This window comes from Hyposmocoma kahamanoa, unplaced genomic scaffold (genome assembly GCF_003589595.1).
Source record: "Hyposmocoma kahamanoa isolate Upper Pololo Valley unplaced genomic scaffold, ASM358959v1 78, whole genome shotgun sequence".
Lineage (NCBI taxonomy): Eukaryota > Metazoa > Arthropoda > Insecta > Lepidoptera > Cosmopterigidae > Hyposmocoma > Hyposmocoma kahamanoa.
The window spans coordinates 10,518,643-10,540,532 of NW_020653945.1; the positions used below are offsets into that span (position 1 = coordinate 10,518,643).

General features: G+C 33.9%; 1 protein-coding gene across 1 annotated transcript in view; it reads left to right on the forward strand.

The window, feature by feature from the left end:
• The window catches only part of LOC113233001, an 89,484-nt gene that overhangs the window by 48,968 nt on the left and 18,626 nt on the right, over window positions 1–21,890 (forward strand). Inside the window, exons 5-9 of the mRNA XM_026467931.1 lie at window positions 11,142–11,232; window positions 12,382–12,549; window positions 13,883–14,011; window positions 14,994–15,122; window positions 16,096–16,321. Of these exons, the coding sequence (XP_026323716.1) occupies window positions 11,142–11,232; window positions 12,382–12,549; window positions 13,883–14,011; window positions 14,994–15,122; window positions 16,096–16,321 (743 nt within the window). The remainder of the gene's footprint in view (window positions 1–11,141; window positions 11,233–12,381; window positions 12,550–13,882; window positions 14,012–14,993; window positions 15,123–16,095; window positions 16,322–21,890) is intronic.

Below are 21,890 nucleotides of genomic sequence, written 5' to 3' on the forward strand. Positions count from 1 at the left end.
CCCGCGTGCCATAGACCAGAATATAAAATAACTACATAAATACCACAGCTCTCTTGCTTGTCAGAATCGTTTGGTCTTTGTTTCAAACACTATGAACGACACAGTGAGCCGTTCTTTAACACATAGAGGTATATTTGTATTCATATCTATAGGTATACATGTACTACTCGTATACTTATTATGTAGAGTACTTATGATGATATTCTTTGGTTGCACCCCTTTTTGCATATCCCAAATTTCTACTCTAAGGTTGACTGGAAGAAATTGCTACATAGCAATAAGGACGCCTGTTGCACATTAAGTTACTGTTTTTATACTTAAGCTACTGGTTTGTGTTTTAACTGTAATTTTATGAGCAATAAAGAATATTTCATTCATTCATTCATTCATATCGCTGGGATTGTTTTAATAGCTACCACGGTGACTAGGTATGTAGACCAAAGGAAAAAATAAAAGGAAACGTTTGTAAAAGAATATTATCTCGTGCATCTTTTAGTTTTTTATTGCATAAGGTACGCACTTTTAATTAGTTACGCAATCGGACTAAGCTTTGAAATGTAAATAATACATGAAAGATTGTAGTATCTGATGGTGTGCCAAATAAATAAATAAATAAATTTTGTTTGACCAACCGACCTGTGACCGGAACGAGATTGTAACGTATAAGAAGAACACATCGCTGCTTTTCAAGAATAATTGCTCAACCCAAAATTGTTTTTTTTGACTCATTTATTCAGAAAATGTTAATTTAATTGTGGTTATGATTTCAAGAATTTTTCGTTAGAATAATCACATGACAATATTGGAGACAACATAACAACACGCTTCTCAATTCTTTTCAGCCATCTTGCCGTCGAATCTCTCTTCCCTCAGTTTACGAACCATGTGTTAGATCCATGTGTCAATAATAAAAACGGCCTCTGCGACACAGACTTGTGCAGAGGCCGCAAGAAAAAATGAGAGCTAACTAATGAATAACGCGATTGCCTAATTTACCAAAGGGCTTCAATAATCTATCTTATTTGTTAATGTGTTGAGACAATAAATGGTTTATTGTTATTATTAATTGGATGCTTTTGAGATAGGCCACTATTCTTGAAACTCATGGACATAATTAAAGTGTACATATATTCATGCAATTAAAACTCAACCTGACATGATTTTACTACCACTGTTTAATACAAGTGTGTGTGTTTTTTAGAGCGACTTTAAATTAGACGCAGCACTCCTCGTGGAAGAATGGCATAAGTGGAGTTACATCAAACATGTTTATTGCTCCATTAGATACATAAAAATATGACCCACATCCTCGCCAATTCTTATTTTACAATATTTTGTCGATAGAGTTACAAGAATCGGAGAGGATATGAATTATATTTTTCTGTATCTAATAGAGCAAAAAAACGTTTTTCACGTAACTCCACTTATTGACATAAGAATGACTTTTCCATGAGAGGTGCGGGCTTGTAGAAATGCTGCAGTGGCGTAACTGTGGCGCAAAGATCATATATATACGTTATAAAACCCAATGGTTTTTGGTGAATGAGTTCTACTTTTGTATTCAAGCCAATGCTTGAATACAAAAGTAGAACTCATTCACTCACTATTCTTTGGTTGCAATCCTTCTGCATATACCAGATTTTTGTCCTAAGGTTGTTTGGAAGAAATTTCTACATAGCAATAAAGCTGCCTGTTGCATATTAACTTACTGTTTTCTAAACTTATGTACGGTTCTGTGTTGTCACCAGTGAGCGTAAAGTATAATATCATTGGTTGTCACTGTAGTTTAATGTGCAACAAAGAGTTATTCATTCATACATCTTATGGGATTTTAAGGCGTTGGATTTTAAAAGAAAACTTGTCTAGTGCCTTTGAAGTTTGCATATTGCACGTTGACATCAAGTTGATACCAATACAACTACTAAATGAAAAAGTCAACTTTTAGTAAATGATCATTAAAGTTTCTGAAAATAAGTTCAACTTTGAAAAAGCGAGATTTTTATTTAGTGACGGTATTGGTTTCAACGTACGATATTTTGTAGTTATATCGATTTAAACATCACTTTTGTGGGTTGAAAAAGAATATTTGTCAGATATTTGTTAAGCACAGCATAAATCAACGCCTACTTTCTCGCAGTGCATTTCCATGAAATGATTGATTGGAAACCATCAAATTAAACTTTAGTGCGCTTTTTACATACCAGATGGTACTTATAACTTATATTAAATGTAAAATTACGTTTCTGTCAGTATAAAAGCCTACCATTTAATTAATGCTTCAATAACACAACGTACAGACGGCTGCACATCAAGCTACACGTTGACGGGTCATGTTCCGTTGCACTGGAGACGATATTCGAAGTGTAAATCTCGGTGTGCTGTTGGCTGTACCTACTACGATAGATTTATTACATACGGTTATGAAATTGAAACGTAAACCGATGTCATTAGTTACTTGGTTATCGAATTATTAATCATAAATTCTTAAATTTTTCTGTTTGCATTTAATAATACTAAATTACCATTCGATAAAGGCGGTTTTATTTGACACTGCTAAGTTCTTGAGAAGCATGTCAAACTGCGCTTGTACACGTGCATTTAGTAAATTTTTTTATATATTTAACGAGAAAATTTGATGTACATATGAAATGTCTGTTCAAATTATTCAGTTTTTTTAATAGAATACCCCTGTGAGACTCAGACATATTAAGTAAAATAACGGAAAACTTACGTATTTAAGTCGACTTTTGCTGGACATGTTTCGAACCAGTTCGTGGCTATTAATCTTGAGATTCCGCGGCGGTGACTCGACGGAAACCGCTTGTTCCTAAATTAATAATAATAATAATGTGCAAAACAACCACACCAATTGCCTGGTCTCAAACTAGGTAATTTCCAGTACTATGAGTACGAGAGCAACGGAATTCACTCCGGGCCACCTCTCAGCAAACCCCGACCAAAATCAGTTTGGAAAAGTTCATTTTCCAATTTGGTCCTGCCGGGAATCGAATCCGGGACCTCTGTATCTATCGTCCACAGTATAAACCGTTGCGCCACAGAGGCTATCATCATAATATATACAGGGTTATTTGTAAAATAATAACAACCTACCGTAGAACTATATTACTAACATCACAAACTACAATTTTTGTTCCATGACTTTTCACAAAACATAAATAATAAATTTACCACAAATATAATAAATAAAAAAAATCACAAAATTTTACACTTAAATTGTAATTAGAACTAAGTTCAAACTCATGGTGCCACAATTTCGTTTACCTTAGTAAACGATTTTTTTTATGAAAAACTGTATACGTTTTTACAATAAGATTCCGGAGAATATATTACGATTATCATTTCCTAGTTTAAAACTTACATTAAAAGGATGTTGAATGGAAAAGTCATATTACAAAATTGAGGAGTATGTGTTAGATAAAGATGTATGGAAAGACAACACGAATCTAGATTCCACACGATTATGATTCATAGTGTATTCCATAGCATTTCAGTTTATTTAAAAAGAGCAATCCCTAGAGTTTCTTCTTCGTTTTTCACAGGGAGGTCAGCGTAGTGAACCAGCAGTAGCTTAAAAATTTGTTAGTAAGGTAGGAAGTTGAATCGTGCAAGCGTGCTCCATCACGACCCGCACCCGCGAACCTGGATTTTGCACAGAGTTATCACTTTTTAGAGCGATCTATTTAAATATTTTTATTTTTGTATGAAAGTAAAATGTAATTAATTATTAAAAATCATGGACCGAAGGTTGTTGTTTATGATGTTAGTAATAAAGCCCTGTGAGGTTGTTATTATTTTAGAAATGACCCTGTATATACGGGTAAAATGTTTCCGGAGATAACTTGATGGTGATTTGTTTTTCACATATTTTTTATTTACTAATCAAAATACAATCAACGTGTACACTTTTTACCACTTAAACTAAAGAGATTGGAGTGCGATAACTGAATTTAGCTTATAATTATAATTTGTTACATCTGTCAAACTAAGTAGTAAGTAAGTTGTTAATTATCTACAAACGGATACCGATCCGCATTTGATCGGTTGAAATACCTGATGTGATCGGTAGTAATTAAACTAGTTAATTAAAGATTGAGGTATATTCACATCACTCCATACTCAAGTAAAAAGAGGCACATTCTCTACGCAATAGAGTTTAATTTAAGATGATTTATTCATAGTTGATTTGTAAACTGTACATAACGTAAGCGGCCTTTACATACGTTTGTGTACATCATTAAGGCGACACAGAAGTTTAGTAGCAGGCTCCTTGTGAAAGAGTTCGTCCTGGGAAGTACTGCCACCTTACCTATTTCTACCGCCAAGCAGTAATGTGAGCATTACTGAGTCCCGGTTTGGAAGGGCAAGGGTGCTGGTGAAATTACAGGCACATGGGTCTTGTCACCTTATGTCACAGGATGACAGGTGCAGTGGCAGTGCCCCTAAACATCTTTGCGATTTAAGGCTCTGAGTGGCACTGCAACTGTTATAAATAGGCGTGTCGCTTACTTGTTCATACCGTCACTTGGTAGTATAAAAATAAAAAACAAAACATAGCAAGGACTAAAAGCTAAATTTTGTTTCACAATCACTACAATGCTATAATAACATACTGTGTAATAACTTATTGTTTTTAGAAGCCTCTACTCTTGTGTAGTTGCGGATAGCAATAAAGCACGAAATATCAGAGCGAACGGTAAACGCTCCGTTATCTACGAAGTACGTTTACTTGATAGAGTGCCAGCCTGACATCGATAACTAGACTAGGACTAGAAAAAGGATTAAACCGTGGTAGGTCGTATTTCTATTAAAGGAGTTTTTGTTTTTGCTGATAAATGAGCGCGGTTCCAGTCTTCGTATTAGGAGAGATTCAAATTGGTATCCTGTAAACTTACCAACAAGCCCGACGATATAATGATATGTTAGCTACTGATATCATTTCTACTTGTCGATACTCCCTTCACGCGCACTTAAGCGCCTTTCATCATGTTTTCTAGGAATGGAATTCCGTGCTTGCGACTGTTTCCGAGCACATATAAACCTAGTAGCTTTAAGATGCAACTAGGCATTTTCTGGGTGAGCCTGTGAAATGAAAACTAACCTACAAATCACACATTAAGGATTTTTTCGTTACTGTTCCCGTAATCAGCATAAAAAATACTAGGATACCTAGTATTCATTGACTTACAAAAGTATCATTGATCAAATTGAAAACAGTTTTTTTGGAATTGATTACTCGTAGGTAATTAATTATAAATGAAGAGATTTAAAAGATGAGACATTTTTTTAAGGTTTAAGTGTTCCTATTATTATTTTATTATTGTGTTTTAGTGTGTGTAAAATAAAAATTAAATTATCGGATATTGACGTCGAGTCGTAACATTCTCGCCTGAAAAGCTTTTCTGAATGGCGCTTTCGCCCTTTCTACAAAACACCAACGATATTTACTTGATTGTGTGTGCAATGTTCAACCGCATAACAGCGTAAGGCTCAATTTACATTGCCATGGAAGCGAATGGAAGAGAATTTTTAACTGACTTCAAAAACGGCGAACTTTCCCAATTCGACTGCATTTTTTGTATGTACGAGTACGTTACGCGGCATTTGTGAACCAATTTTGATGATTCTTTTTAGTTGGAAAGAGGGTACCTCAGTATTGGTTCCATTTAAATTTGAAGACAAGCCCACTTCTAAGGGTGGCAAACTAGGGGATGAATCCAGTTTCGCGCACTTTCCGGTAACCGATTCCAATATAACTTTGCAAACAGATGTAATTCAACGAATTTTTAAATCGGTCTTTCTTTTTTAAAAAAAGTTACAAATATACCCTTAGTTTTTTTAGTAACCTTAGTTTGAACAATTTTAAGTCAATTATGTAACGTAAATAGTGTATAAGAATAAAAAAACTGGTCGCGCGTCGTCCGGAGAACTCAGCGCTATTTTGGGAATTCCCGTAGCTACCGTCTCGTATCTGGTTTGCACGTTACACAATTGACGTAATGTCATTAAGCTATGTACAATTAAATTACAAAAAATAGCTTCTATTTTGTTCCGAGGCAATGCAAGTTGGACCCAACGTGAAAGACCCAACGGGTTTACTAGTACAAGCAGTGGTTTTAACGGAAACACTGAGTTGGAAAGACAGAATATCAAGTTCTCGTGCTGTTGTATTATATGTATATTATATTCTAATAATCAAAATATAGAGGCACACTGTACGCATTTGTAGCGCCCGGGTATAAACAATACACGGACGACCTCTAGCAGGCACGCGATCAAAATTATTAAATTAAAAATAAAATTATATTTGTGTGCGGTTCCATTGACACAACACTAAAGCATATTTTAAAAGTTTAATAATATATTTATTTATGAATAAATAAATCATAATCAGAAATGTTAAATATAATTATTTTGAAGCTTTTAGAATTTGCATAAATAATAATAACCTATATCATATATATCAATTGGTAAGTATAGTTACGATTGTGCAATAAATAGAACATTTTAACCGTTCAGCAATAGTTACAATATATCGATTTCACCATTACTATACTTGGTATATAGATCATTAGATAATTAAAAATAACACTGTGTAATGTTATCGGAAATTCTGGTCCAAATGGTTCAATTATAAATGACGTTGGGAAGTAACAGCCCGTCGACTTTGCTTACGCCGCGAGGGATGCTCTTTGGAGGCGTTGTCGCCAGCGGCGCTCGGCGCCCCCTAAGACCCCGGGCCCGTGAGTGCCGCACATCCTGCATCATAGGTAAAGCCTTTAATGGTATCAAAGTAGAAAGAGTTATATAAAAATCGACGGCCCCCACCGAATAAATGTGTAAAAGAAAAACTGCATTTTTACAGGAGCGATTAAAAACTTAAAAAAATAATATTACTCATTGGTGATTGAATATACTAAAATACAATGTATGATGAAATAAAAAAATAAATTAAATATTGTATATTGTATATATTTAGAAAATATGAAACACGAAAATATTGACAGTTTTAAATTTCTATTTAATGGCGGCTGTTAGCTTGTAGTGTTTACACCACAGACATATATCTAGATAGACGCCGCAAGTACAACAATTTGTATGAAAACCAAGCGTGCCACATTTTTTGTACCCACTACAAGAACTATTTAGTAATGGAAACCTCCTTCCGCTCGCTCTGAATCTATTGGTTGAACGTAATACGCGTAAACACGCGTATTCCATTCAATTAATCGATTCTAAATAGAATAATTTTTGTTCAAGATTTGTTGATTACAAGTAGTCGTAATATTTAATATAGTAGAAAAATACTAGAATTAAATAGTTTAGTCTTTTATTTCCCCTTTTTTTAAAAAAAATGTTGATTACTTAAAAAATAAGACTTTAATTTTTAATCGACTTCAAATATTAAAATTATTGTCTTTCCAACAAAATTAGTTTATTATATAATATCTTTTTGTAATAACGCGTACACACTCATAGCCCCGCACTAGGGAAACCCTGTATCGCGGGTGCCATAGACACACATATAGACAACCACAAATTCCATCCAAACTCACGGGAGAAATAAATATAGGCCATACAAATATTTCTCCCGGCCCGGGAATCGAACCCGGGACCTTTGCGTGGCAGTCCAGCATGGTAACCGTTCGACCACGGAGGCAGTTAAGGAAGGAGGAAGATCTTATCGATTAATTTAAATATGAAAACGCACGTCAATATGTGAACTTGCGACTGCCTTAATCAATTTTATTAGATGGTTTTCTGTTGGGAATTGATCAAATTGAGGAATGGCAAGACAAGTGGAAATGTTACTGCTCAAAAATAGGGTAAAATCTGATTAATCAGAGGAGATTTACTTAATGACGGCCTCGTGTGAAATTTTTGTGATTTGTTCACTATTTCTCGGATTTCTAATTGCATATTTGGATAGCATCTTAGATGGAATAAACTAGACAACGTTCGTTTTTGTAAAGACAGCGCACTGTTAATTCTTTGCATTATATTTTTTTTTTTCACACGTACATATCCGGCGATGTATGTAATTATTTGCTCACTATATTCGGACATTCGAGGCAACGTGCTGCAAAAATTATTGAAATTACAGATACTACTGATAATGTATAGTACAAAACTGAAAAAAAAAAACGAAACATTACAAAGAGTTATAGAATATTTTTATGATAAACTGAATGCATTATACAAAAGTGCGTTCGTTCGATATTCATGGCGTATTAACAAAGGATCACAAATGTATCGCACCAAGTAAAAGCCGCAATGTATACAATACAAATCATGAGGCATATTTGTTTTCTCGAAATTCATACAAAATCAAAATAATTGTTTTTAAAATAAATTATGCATCTTCTGATTACAAAATCACTTGCCCGTTTAAGGAAACGTCCCTGTTTATCCGTTTACCCACAGTTATGGTGCTTTTGCAGTTTTTAATGGCACAATTATGCACTTTTTCGTTTTCGACTGGTGTTTATCTACGATGACGGTCGAGAGCGTTCTGTAAGTGTAGCAGCGGCAACTAAGTGAATTTTACTTACTTTGGGCACGCGAAGTACGTCCACTTGCGGCGTCTATCTAGATATATGTCTGTGGTTTACACTATTATTCGAGGGAAAAGTTATTTAATTACTTTAAAATGTAACATAATATTACTTCTATTTCACTATGGATATTAAGATTTGTTAATGTGAATATTACATAGTTATGTGGTTATTCTAGTAATTGGTCATACATTTTAAAAGTGCAAATATGCATTACAACTTTAAAGATTTTTAAAGATTCTCACGAACAATATTACAAAGTTACTTTGTTATAAACATGTAATAATAGGTAGTGTGCAAAATATATAGGTACTTGCAATATTCGTACGAGGTTATTGATTTTATTTTCCATAGAATAATACATGTTGGAGTACCGAATAATTATAAAATAAATTGGAAAAGAAATCAGAAAAAATTACGTGTAGGTGTGTTTTGAGCGGTAAAATCCAAAAATGTAAAAAAATACGGTAAAAGCTTTTACGTCTCTATTGGGTGGGGCCGTAGAAATACAGGCAGACGTAGAAATAAAGAGCATGACTTTGTTTCGTACAAATTCATACTCAGAATATAGCAATTTGTACACTACGTTCAATTGTTTCGGATACCGTTTCGCAATCACTTCGCAGAAAATTGTAACAACAGCTATTTTGTCTGGAAACTATATAAAGTTTATCCATTATTTGTGTCACTTACGACAACATAATGCGAACGCCGACATCGTAATGTTAAGCGAAGAGGTCGAGGTTGGGAAAGGTTGTTATAATCTTCAAATAACATGGGAAATAGTACATTCAGAAACAGACATTTCATACCATATGCTAATTCGATAATTTTATTATACTATATAATATTTATGAGTGTAAAGGAGGAGAGTTCTCTTTGCCGTGGGATGACGTTGACGTAGCTCCAGGCAAGTTAAAACTCCAAGATGTTGTGGAAATATGTTTATTTTAAAGACAATTGCTTTACACCCTGTTTGACGCCAACATAGTTCCACCCTATATGCGGAAGGTCCGGCAGTTGTTCCCAAGAAGGAACTCACTTTCGAACGTCAATTTCAGAAGGTCCGGCTAGCAATTCCTATGAAGGGACTCAATTCCTAGTTTGCCTTACTGAGCTCTCGATGTTCTCCAATATGTCTCAACGTAAACAATATTGTGTTAAAGTAGTCACCTTTCGAAGGAAAATCTTAAAACCGCGATTCAAAATGAACGCCAAATGGGTCAATGCCACCTAGCGCATTTTTAGTACACTAAAAGTAAACATTCTGGCTTAAAGCTGTCTAGTACATAAAGTAGGTTTGTTATATGTATAAATTATGTATCATAATTATTTGTAACTTAAATCCTACCTGTTCTTTAATCTTGTCATGTAATGCACCGGTTATTATTTGTTTTAAACCCAGCTCTCCGGTTGACTAGTAGTAGTAGTAGGTAGCGAATGCCTAATGGCATTAAGTTTGGACTGTTCTCTGGGCAATAAAATTTTAAATAAATATTAAATAGACAATAATTATGAAACACTTAGTTAAAAGTCTATTCATTTATCGATCTTAACTTTTGGTAACAGTGCATTTGACAAATTTCTTTTAATTACATCAACCAAATGTAAAGAAAACACTGAAGATGGACCTGAAATTCGTTTGGGAATAATTAAAGACGATGGAGGGGACATTTTTTGGCTTTATTTAGCGAAATGACCCTGAGTATGTAGCTTGCATGGCGACGGTGAATCAGAACGTCGTAAAATTACGCTTCTTTTTAACTCAAAATCCAATTCAATTTATTTATTTTAAATAAAATCTATGTAGTATTGACAATAATTAACTTATGAGCTAGTATTAATATTATTCTAACTATATAATATTACAGTAGAGCTCTATCGTGTCAATACAGTACAGTGTTTCGTAATTCCTTTACAATGAGAACCTATCGACGAATGTAAATTTATTAGTTTTTTTTAAATAGTTTATTTAGCAAAGTAAAAAAATATAAAACATATAATCCATTTATAAGCTTTCTCTCAAAATGCTATTTTTGATGTTACAGTGTATTTGGTTTGACACGGTAGAGTTACTTGTGACAGAGTTCGTCTAGGAAAGTACTAACCTAACCTTACCTATTTTCACCGTTAAGCAATAATGTGAGTATTGAAATTACAAGCACATGGCACTTGTCTACTCATGTCTCAGGGTGATGGGCGCTGTGCAGTGCCTCTCAGATTTTTGCGATTTAAAGCTTTGAGTTTCACTGCAACTGCTATAGACAGGCGTGTCGCTTACCGCCAGGCGCTGGAATTGTTTGTTCCCTCATATGGTATCATAAAAATAAAAAATAAAACAAAACACACGCACAATTCCCGACCTGTAACTATATATTGTTGTTTAAAGAATTCTGACATTTAACCACCAATTGAGATCATATTTGTCAAAAACGTTATTAACGTATATATACGTTATAACGTATTGTATTAACGTCTCTAAAAATACTTTTGTTTTACATTACACCTGTATTCATAATTTACCTTATTCTAGTATGATTTGAAAGTAACATTAAGTTTTGTTCACAGTTTCGTATTAAACCCCCTGACGCCAGTACAAGAGACGAGATGTTTGCTACAAAACGACACGCAGGCCAACAACCCTATGGCCACGCCACAGGTATCAACACTTTCTTATTTAAATTGCAAAGTCATAAAGTGAGAACTACGAGTAGCACTTTACTTCCAAATCAATACCCGGGCAGTAATCAATATGTCTTCATTAGCGAGTCGATATCAAATAAGATTTGTTTATCTATGAGACCGTTATTGAGCATTGTAGAATTTTACTGTAAATCTCGTAAATGTAGCATGGCTTCAAACGGTTATCCGTGTTCTAGTACACGATCGTTGACATTATGACGTTCATCTAGCATCGGGGATGGTGATTTATGTTAATGTGTGAGGACTATTTTCCGAACACGCAACACTTATTCTGATAAGGCTCGCCAATAGCCAAATAAATCTCTCGATAGATACTATCCATTTCTCGGTTCTGTCAATTAGCTCGCAGATCTTGAGATACGATTAACAATTCAGATTAAATCAGGCAATCGGTTAGCTCTAGGCACATGCATACTGAATGTTCGAGATTGCGCTGTGCATTTGTTGTTTCAGACAATGTCTTTAAATTTAGTTTATCAATACGTGTTCAAAAATTTTACTTAAATTAAAAATGAAATGAGATTCGCAAAGATGACTTATTCATAAACGTTCTCTTTATTATAAATTAAACCCACCAATTAAACAAACTTACCAGTTATTAATTATTTTATGAAAATAGTGACATACATAATATTTATACGAGGAATAAAAATAAACTAGCACAAAGTTTAACGTTTAAAGGCAATATATACGCTTTTATAATAAGATTCCGGTTGATATTCAAAATATGCCATTTATGAGTTTTAGAACAAAATCTTTACCCTACAAAATAATTATACAACTTCTGCGTACCTGGATGACAAAAATTTGTGGTAGTGAACCGTTTAGCTTTTGCAGGTAATCTCGATCTATGATGTTTGAAATAAATATTGTAAATGATAAATGTGTACAAAATGTTTATTTACACATTCTTGCTCATTCTTCTCAGGGGAATTTGCCTTACGAATAAGCAGTAGAGTTTAATCAATTCAATATGATGATATCAAGTGTAATTTGCTTACTAACGAAATAAAGATTATTTGACTTCGATCCTTTTTAAAGCTTTCATTGGTTGCAAAATAGGGATCTTTAAATACAAAATCATAACACTTTCTTGTCTTTTTAGCGTTCAGTGAATACTTACTACATGGTGAAACTGCAAGTTCGAACAGAGAGCGTGTGTTTAAGGCCTTGGGCCTTTGAACGAGTACCAGGCAAAGCGCTTCGAGGACTTGACAACACCATCATCTATACTTCTACTAAAGAGGCTTGTCTTGCAGCCTGTCTTAACGAGGTATCGTATACGAATATTCTGTGATACTATTCATGTTTACTGTCCATAAGTTTTTAGCGTTAATGGAACGAATTTATAATAAGCCGGTATATACAGTTAGCAAACATTCATGGAGTGTAAAATGACTTATACTGTCAATTTGAAACGTTTCTTGGTTACTTTTTGAAGAATAGTATTCTAGTTTTCACTTCAAACTAAACTTGTAGTTTTTTGGTCGGTTTATTCTTGCGTTAATATGTTTTTATTACCCTATCTATCACATTACAAAGTGTATACAAGAGTTTGTTATTAAGGGCTTTTAGTTTTGCTATAACCGCAAGAACGGAGAGGCAACGCTTGGGCGATGCAATTTACCGCTTATCTATTCAATTTATGTTTTATGGTTTCGCCCCAGTTGCAGTGGCATGCGAGATATAGGCGAAATGATAGGGGCACATTTATTATGTCCACTTGCGCTTTACTGTATTGCAACTTTGTACTTGAAGTGGATATGGAAATTGATCGCGGCGTAAAGTCTATGGCTTTGGATTTTTATTACCTGAGTCTATTATTATTACGCTAACTCTACATACTCAACGATTATTATACATTTGACTTTATTAAAATTAATGTTGTAATTAGTACCTATTCGTGTAAAAACATAAGATGAAATTGTCGCTCTAAATTTGAAATACAAATGTAAAAGACTTCTTAATTTAAATGTCGACCATTGTTAAGTTCTTTTCATTTTCATTAATTTTTCATTATATTTGGTCGTAAATAAATACCCTAAACTATGCCCACGGGCTTTTTTCATTGCTTTACCGTCTCGGGCGGTAATGGATTTATTAAATTGCTCACAAAAGATCATTGATAGCACTGTACTTCTCTTAAAAGTCAAGATTAAGCGAAAAGTTTTTATGCTGAAAAAAATCTGAATGTCTTTCGTATAAGCATGGCTTGAAATATAGAAAAAAACTAAACATTTGTAATTTAACATATTTTACTAAATTAATTTTATAAATTCAAACCTGCAGAATGGGACCATGACCGTGACCATGGGACCATTTAAGATCATTGATAGGACCTGTAAAGGACCAGAAACGTTGGTTTGTTTGAATAAACAAATATATGCAATTTAAATCCAAAAAAATAATTTCGTTTCATATATAAGGAAACAATTTATTTTCCGTAAAGAAATCGAAAATGCGTTCTAAAAGTGAATTACAGAAGGAACGTTTGAATGTGCTCTAGACCTTCAGAACTTTTAGGATCTTCTGTTTTGTATGTGTCTATTTTAATCTGTAGATCAAGCAGATCAACTTTAGTAAATAACTATTATGTTAATATACAGAAGCGGTTTCCGTGCCGGTCCGCGGAATACGAGTACGGCAGTATGCGGTGTGCATTGAGCGACTCTGACCGCCGCACCGCGCAGCATTTCGTGCAGCTCGTCGACACGCCTGGAACTGACTACTTCGAGGTATCATTTTATTATATGCCTTATGAATACAATTTCGCACTCTTGGTGTAATACGTCCTCAACTGCAAAATTAACAACATTTTAGAATTAAAGATTCAAGGAACGAAATCAGTCGATAATTTTCTTGCCTAATTTTTTTTTAGTTTATTGGCCAAAATACAGAAAAAATAATTAGAAGCTTCGCTCACAAAAGCCGGCTTTATACGCAGCGAAGGAGTTCAGTCTAATTTAAGTAAAAATATAATTATATAATAGAGCAAAAATCTTAAAAACTAACTTAATTACATTTATACAGATACAAAACCATGCTCCCTTGCTTACATCAAGCAATTTACAAAATAAAGTTTATATCTTCAGTTAAAAAAAAAATTCTTTTTGTATGATTTATAGTATTTGTTCTCACCAATTAGGGGAGTAATAACATTTTACACATATGTACATAATTTGTTTCATGAAGTTCGTATTATTTTTATGACTTTCTTGTGATAGAACTTACTTACTAGAAAAGACTTTTGAGATATGATTACAAATGAGTAATAAATACTCTAGCAAATTAAAAGACGCATCACACGAATGAAGCTTCATAATTGACATTGTCTTGTTGGAAGAGCGAGAGTATACCCCCAGCTTGGTTGAATCATAGGCAATGTCGAATGTCTAATGTTTTAATGTATTTTTATAGACGAGAGACGTCTGCCGATTTACATAGTGTTCATTGGGAATACTCACAAATATAATAAAAGGGAAAAGTCACAGGGACACTTCAACCATACCAACAGTAACTTAGAGCACTTCAAAATTTTGCAGTCGTGAAAATAAGTTACTTTTAAGTTTGATTTAAGTATAATAAGTACTCTTAACCATTTGTAATCGTACAAAGTGCAATGAAATTCGGATCTTATATCGACAAAAACAAATACAAAAGGTACTAGGGATCAAGTTAAATTGGTCGCTTTTTATGATGGCTTATGTGGTCGTACAGAACCTGTGCCTGAAGGCGTCGCAGGCGTGCAAGGGGCAGCGCGTGTTCACTGCACCACGCGTGGGTGTGGCCGAGGACAAGGTAGCACAGTACGCTGGACTGCATTATTACACTGACAAGGAATTGCAGGTATGTATAGATTTTATTAAGAATTTATTATTTTTTATAGGTAGTGATTCTGTTGAGGAAAAAGTAACCATTTTTGCAAGATGATAATGTTCAGTTATGAGTGAAAGTGTTTTTTTCTGTGATTGTTTCTTTGACAATATTTTGAATATAATATGTTTTTCAAGTAGGTGTGATTATTGACATCAAAGTATACCGCATTCAACATATAAACAACATATAACTCTATAAATATCCTATTTATAGATTTCTTCAAACGTATCACCAGTTCAACAACGTGTATCTAAAAAGTCCACATTCAGGTTCTCGAGTATTTAAATGGTTTATTCGCTACTAAAAAAGACTTTTTAATGTAGCCTAGGAGAATTTTTCTATGCCTGAGAGACTTTAAATATCTCGGTTGTTTTATTAACTATTCGCGCGAATTTCCAACCAATTAACATAGTAATGAACCAATTTTATTCCTTTTGTAAAGAATTAACTACGAAAGTGCGGCTTAAAACAAACTCGAAGCTTCCATTGATGGCAGTTTAATATGGAAAGATAAAATACTGGAATTTATTTACATTTATTTATTTAGAATTCCGATTCAAATTTGAATATACGCGGCAATTGAACGGAACTTTTGGCTTATAATGGACGGTGAAGATTTTCCATTTTGACTTTCTTAGGAATATGGTCAGGTAGGGTAAGAGGAACACCGGCGGAAGAGGAACTTGAAGCCTTAAAAGGGCATCTCAGTATTGGACCCATTTAAATTTGAAGAAATCTGCTACTCAAACTAGGGGATGAACTGGGTTTCACGCACTTTCCGTTAAATGATTTCTAAAACCTGGCAAATAGATCTAATTCTACGAACTTTTGAGTTCGGTTTTCTTAGTACTGTGCTGTACAGAGATTATACCTCTTTATAATCCATCGACCTCCTTTGTACGACGATAACCACAAAATTGTCAAAATGTAGTATTTTCCATAGGTGACTTCGGAAGCCGCGTGTCGATTGGCGTGTGAGATCGAATCTGAATTCTTATGTCGGTCGTTCCTGTATCTCGGAGCTCCTCATTCAGCGGCCTATAACTGTCGACTGTACCATTTGGACCACCACACGTTGCCCGATGGACCTTCAGCTTATCTCAATGCGGAACGTCCTCTTATTGATGATGGAGAACCGATTGGAAAGTATTTCGAGAACTTCTGTGAAAGTAAGTCCTGCTTTGTATATGTAACCAAAATTTTACTTGTTCTATAAAATTTTCGAGAATTCCTTTTTTAAAATGTGATATTGTATTCCATTGTTTACGAGTTTTCTTTTATCAAAATAATTTTACCGACTGCTTTCTTCATAACACGATGTGATCTATTATAGGCCTTACTAACAAACTTTTGATATAATATGTTCATCTGCAAAGCCTCGTTAGGTATTTCACACTTTGTTGTTTATTTGTTTATTAAAAAATAGAACGGCACAAGTTTACATATTTGCACTATTAATACAATAGTGTATTAATTAAAAAAGTTTATTTTCTCAGAAACGATGAAACATTAATTACTCACTTCCCGTGGAAGTTCATTAAAATGTATGTATAGGTTATTATAGTTTATTACAGACACTTAAACAATTTTCTACTTGTTGAATATATTTGAAAATAAAATGGAAAAAATATTTCACATTTTTGAATAAGGATTATTTTGCTCAGAACTAGATCACGTGAAGTGTGACTCATTAGGAGTTAAGTAGATATCTTTTAATTATTTCTTACAATATTCTAACGACGGTTTTATTGACGTGTAGAGAATCAAATTTTACGTTCAGTAATGATACAATATTGAATTTCACATATTTTGAGTTACAACACTGTTGTAATAGCCGTGCGTATATTATGCATTATAAAGAATTATGGTCATGGTCATTCAATATAAGATCAGTCATTTATATAAATAAGGTTGTTACTTTCTATGTCTGATGTACATGACATGACACACTCGATGGCAATACTGATTGTCATCGAGTTTGATTAGTTAACATCCAAAGTAGGATCAAATTTTGATTGTATAAAAAAGTGCGCAAGCTGTCCTCATGGTACGCAAAACCGATTAGCTTTATTCCCATCTGATCCCCTGAAATCTGTCTCTGGGCCCGTTTTATTTTGAATTATTTTCTATTCCTATCGGATCCCCATTGCAGGGGATCAAGAATAAATATTAATATGTTGTTTCCACCTGATACCCTGGTACTTACAAATTTATTTTTGGTAGGTATTGTGGTACAGTCAACCAGAAAGTGTATTAGAGGGTTGTACAGAATTTTATTTAGTTTATCAGAAATGAACAACAATAACTGTACTTACTACTGTATATATATATTAACTTTGATTTCAAAACTTCTTTTTCTCTTAACTGTACTTACTTACCTTACAAATACAATGAGGGGATTCACTGGGTGTTGCAAACTATAAAGGGGATCAGTTGCAATTTAAAATTGGCGGTGGATCAGTTTCGGGAATCAGATGGGAATAACCCACCGATTAGAGAAGCAAGGTGTTGTCGTTTACATCAAAATTCTTTGTACGACCACAATTTCAACATAGTTTTAACTTACTGCATAAATAGTCTGATATTTTAACATGCTTTTGTAAACCAATTTACGAATTGATGTTTATCAATAATGGGAATATAATTGTAGGCTTAAATGAAAAGTTGTACATAGAAATGTTCTAAAGCAGCTATGGCGAGAACAGTCGCGCCTTTAGAACAGCCATATTGAAGTAATAACGATATGTAAATAGCCTCGGGAAACTATCAGCCTTGTCTCGTGATTCGTTCAGCGTAATCTCTTTTATAATGTACTGTCTACGCCTGACCAACCTTTTTTACACTTTATTACAATACCAAAATACTCAGCTTGTTTCCATAACGTTATTAAGAAATATATTTCTTAACAAACCTAGTAATAAAAACAATTGCCGTAAAACAACCACTATTTATTCTGAATGTTAATAAAGCTTAGTCATTTATGGTAACATAATTGCAAAGCTACATAATCGAAATTGCTGTGATGTGACGGCATAATTTAACACCTATCCCATCATAAATCTTCGACGAAGAATAAATGAAGTGAAATATTAAACACCTCCTTTTTGTAATTAAAAACTAAACCTACCAGCCGAACAGAAATTAGTATAGTGTTGTAACGAATAGTACATTCGGCTGGGAGCGTGGTCGAATAAAATTGGCACGAACAACAACGCTTATTAGCGCCAGTTTTTTTGACTTTGTAAATACAATAAAACGAAAAAGGTAATTTAATTTTCAAGTTTATAATTAAAGTTTATGACATCCTAATAAAGAAAGCATTTTTTTATAAATTTTAGTTTGATTAACTTCAAATATTTTTTTTAGTTTTGCAAATAATAGTATGCGGTTGGTTTTGCTAGAGTTTATAGACACGATGAAAGTATATGATAAATAGGTACTTTTCATTTGATTCTCTTCTTTTAGAAAAATAACTTAGTTCACATTTCCATGAAACTTTTACATAAATTGTGTTTTCTCGAACTTGCAATGTATGTTCAGCATTAATATTAGTTACATTAATTTACTGTGTTTTATAATTGTTCCTCCTGTATTAAGAAAAGAAAAAAAAAACAGGTCGAATAAGCCGAATACTGAATAGTTACCTAATATTTGTTGCAACTCTAAAAGAGATTTCTAGATTTTATCACTTAAATTAACATTGAAGCAACCAATATATAAAATGAGTAGTTTTAATAAAGTAAACAAGTATGCACATACAAAATTAGTATTTATTCACAATAATTACATGAAAAACAAGAGTTACCTAACGTAACTTAACTAAAGACGAAGATATAAACTAAAGATTAGAGTACACCGTTGATTGCTCACAAAGTTCAAAGATCAACTGTAATGAGCATTTATTCGCTGCCAATGTAACTATCTGTTTTCGCTGAGTATTTTCTGCAAAACGCATGCACACGGGCTGTACTTCCCTAGCTCAAATTACAGAAAGCGTCGTCGTGATCAGTGCATTATCGGGACATGTTTTTAACCAATTTCTTGGTAGATAGAGTCTTCTTTTGTCGCATATTTTTGCATTTGCTTTAATGTACATGTTTTCTACACAAATGGCTTCTTCGATTTAAATACGGCCAGAGAGAGAATCATTCATCTACTATTTTGTCGCCTTACTTCTCAAACTCGTATCTTAAAGCACAAAGTTACTGAAATGCAAAAAATGGATTGTATATACAAATTTTGCATGCTGATTTCATATCACATTTCCTTCATATTCACGTACTGGCTTTTACCTATTCTTAAAGTAATGCATCTAAATAAATACCCTTGATAATAAATTTAAAAAAGAAAGTTTTGCCATCTCCTGAATAATCACTCTTTATAAGATACGAGTTTGAGAAAGTAAGGCATCGATTTGTTACCGGTAATAAACACATCATCGTAAATTCGTGGGAAATGAAACTGAGTTTCTGTAAGTAATGCAGTAAAAAATTTTCTATTGTGTCAAAAACATGCTTTACGCGACTACTAAGCTAAAATAGAGCTAAAAAATTTTTTCAAATAGAAAACTACCGTGAGACTCATACATATTAACTAAACTAACGGATAATTCACGTATTTAAATCGAATTTTAGTTCGACACGTTTGGAGCCGGTCCGTGGTCCTTAATTATGATCATCCGCGGCGGTGACTCCACGAAATCCGCGCCGACAGCCCGGTCACTCAGTACCAATGTGGGCGCGGATGGCGACGGCGAGTATAGTTGCTCGTTGCCCTCGTGTTTTTCATTCTTATGAAAGTCATATGCAGGATTGCATACTACACAAACCATCACGTTCTAAAATCTAATCCACACTAACCACTGACGTGGTACTTGACACGGTTTTCCAGTGAACTAAATAATGTTAAGAAAGTCAAAAACTAAAATATTCATATTGATCCAAAAATAGTCTTTCGGCTTTCTTTTGTTCTCTGTAAAATTTTTAAATTTCAGGTGACCCTAATGCATTACTCGTGAGTATGACTCAAAGAAACAACTATTAGAACATAAATGAGTGGTATTAGCAAGTATGTAATATTTTTCACACGTTGCGTTTCTATATATAATAGATACGTGAAGGCAGCTTAATATAGCTTCGTTTTTCTGCAAAAATAACTATAATCTGGATAAGGTGGTGCTGTATATGGTTGCTAATTCGTCTGAATGATACGTATAGATATACATATATAGGTAGCGGTGAGAACCGGAGGTAGAGTTGTGATACCATGTGTGGTCGCAGCGACCGACATTATGTTCATTACGGAATTCTTCGCACCAACTCAGATCTTCAGTTTCATTGACTTTAATGACCAATCGGCTAACCACGTAAGGAGAAGACATTCCGGAGGCATTTATATTGTGTCTTTCCGGCTGAGTGTTTCTGTTATGCTATTTCTGCCGCCAAGGGGTAATGTGAGCATTATTGCGTTCAGGTTTTGAAGGGTAAGGGAGCTGGTGAAATTACAGGCACATGTGACTGTCAAATTTATGTCTCAGGTTATAAGCGCAGTGACAGAGCCCCTCAGATCTTTACGATTTAAAGCTTTAAATCTCTGAGTGGCGCTGTAATTGCTATGGACAGGCGGGCCGTTTAACACCAGGTAAATGACTAGTTGTTCGTCCTGTCACTAGATATCATAAAAAAATACTATTAAGGCGCGTTTATTCGACACGAATGTCATCGCGCTCACGCCATGTCGCTGCGCGGCAGCGCAGAACACACATAGACAACAAGCTTCCAAAAAAACTCAAATATATCTCAAACCTAACTCAAACCTAAAACGGAGTTTCTGTTGAGATTCCTCCTTCTGATTTGGCAGATATTATTCGAAACTAGAATAACTTCGTCTTTAAATTCAAATGCGGAAACAAAAAGCTACAATGCTGTCTTTAAAAACAGATAACACTCAAACTCATGAGAGAAAAATAAATATAGGCCGTACCGTTTTACCGGCCAGGGAATCAAACTCGGGACCTCGCGTGGCAGACTAGTATGGTAACCGTTCGGCCACAGAGGCTGTTAAGTTTATTTTTTTGATATAATTTGTTTATGATCATATTATATTTCTCTATTTTACGACCACCATAATTAAAATACTTCCTTAATATATCTAATTATAAGTAGAGGCTTTTAATAATGATTGCCCAGTCATTCCTAACCAAAATCATTTATATTTAAACATCCTGTTATTGATCAATTTCATAATGACGATGTCATTAAATATTTTATGGTAATATCAAAATGCGCAACTTGATGATTTTATTAGAATAATTTATAGTTGCAAACCCGTTAGTAAACAGGCACTTATAACAAAACATAAACAAACTTTAGATGATACCAGTAAAATCGAGACGTCACCATCACGAGTTATACTCGTATACTCCGTCCAACCATTTATTTAACTTTTGACAGCTCGAATTCTAATCTAATCAATTTGTGATGTCTTAATGCGTTTCCGATTCGATTTTTTTACAACAAATGATATTATTTATGAAGAAGTTTAAATCGTGAATGTGAGTGGGTCAAAAAGAAGATATTGTCTGATTGGGATCGTGATGTTGCGTTTGACAATGTGTGTACTCAAGAATGAATAATTAATTTTTGTTTTATTTGCTTGAATTGTCTCGGCTCTCGATGTATGTGGCACCGTCGTTGTTTCCGATTTCCATAATACAGATTTGTGATGTTGTCTAATATT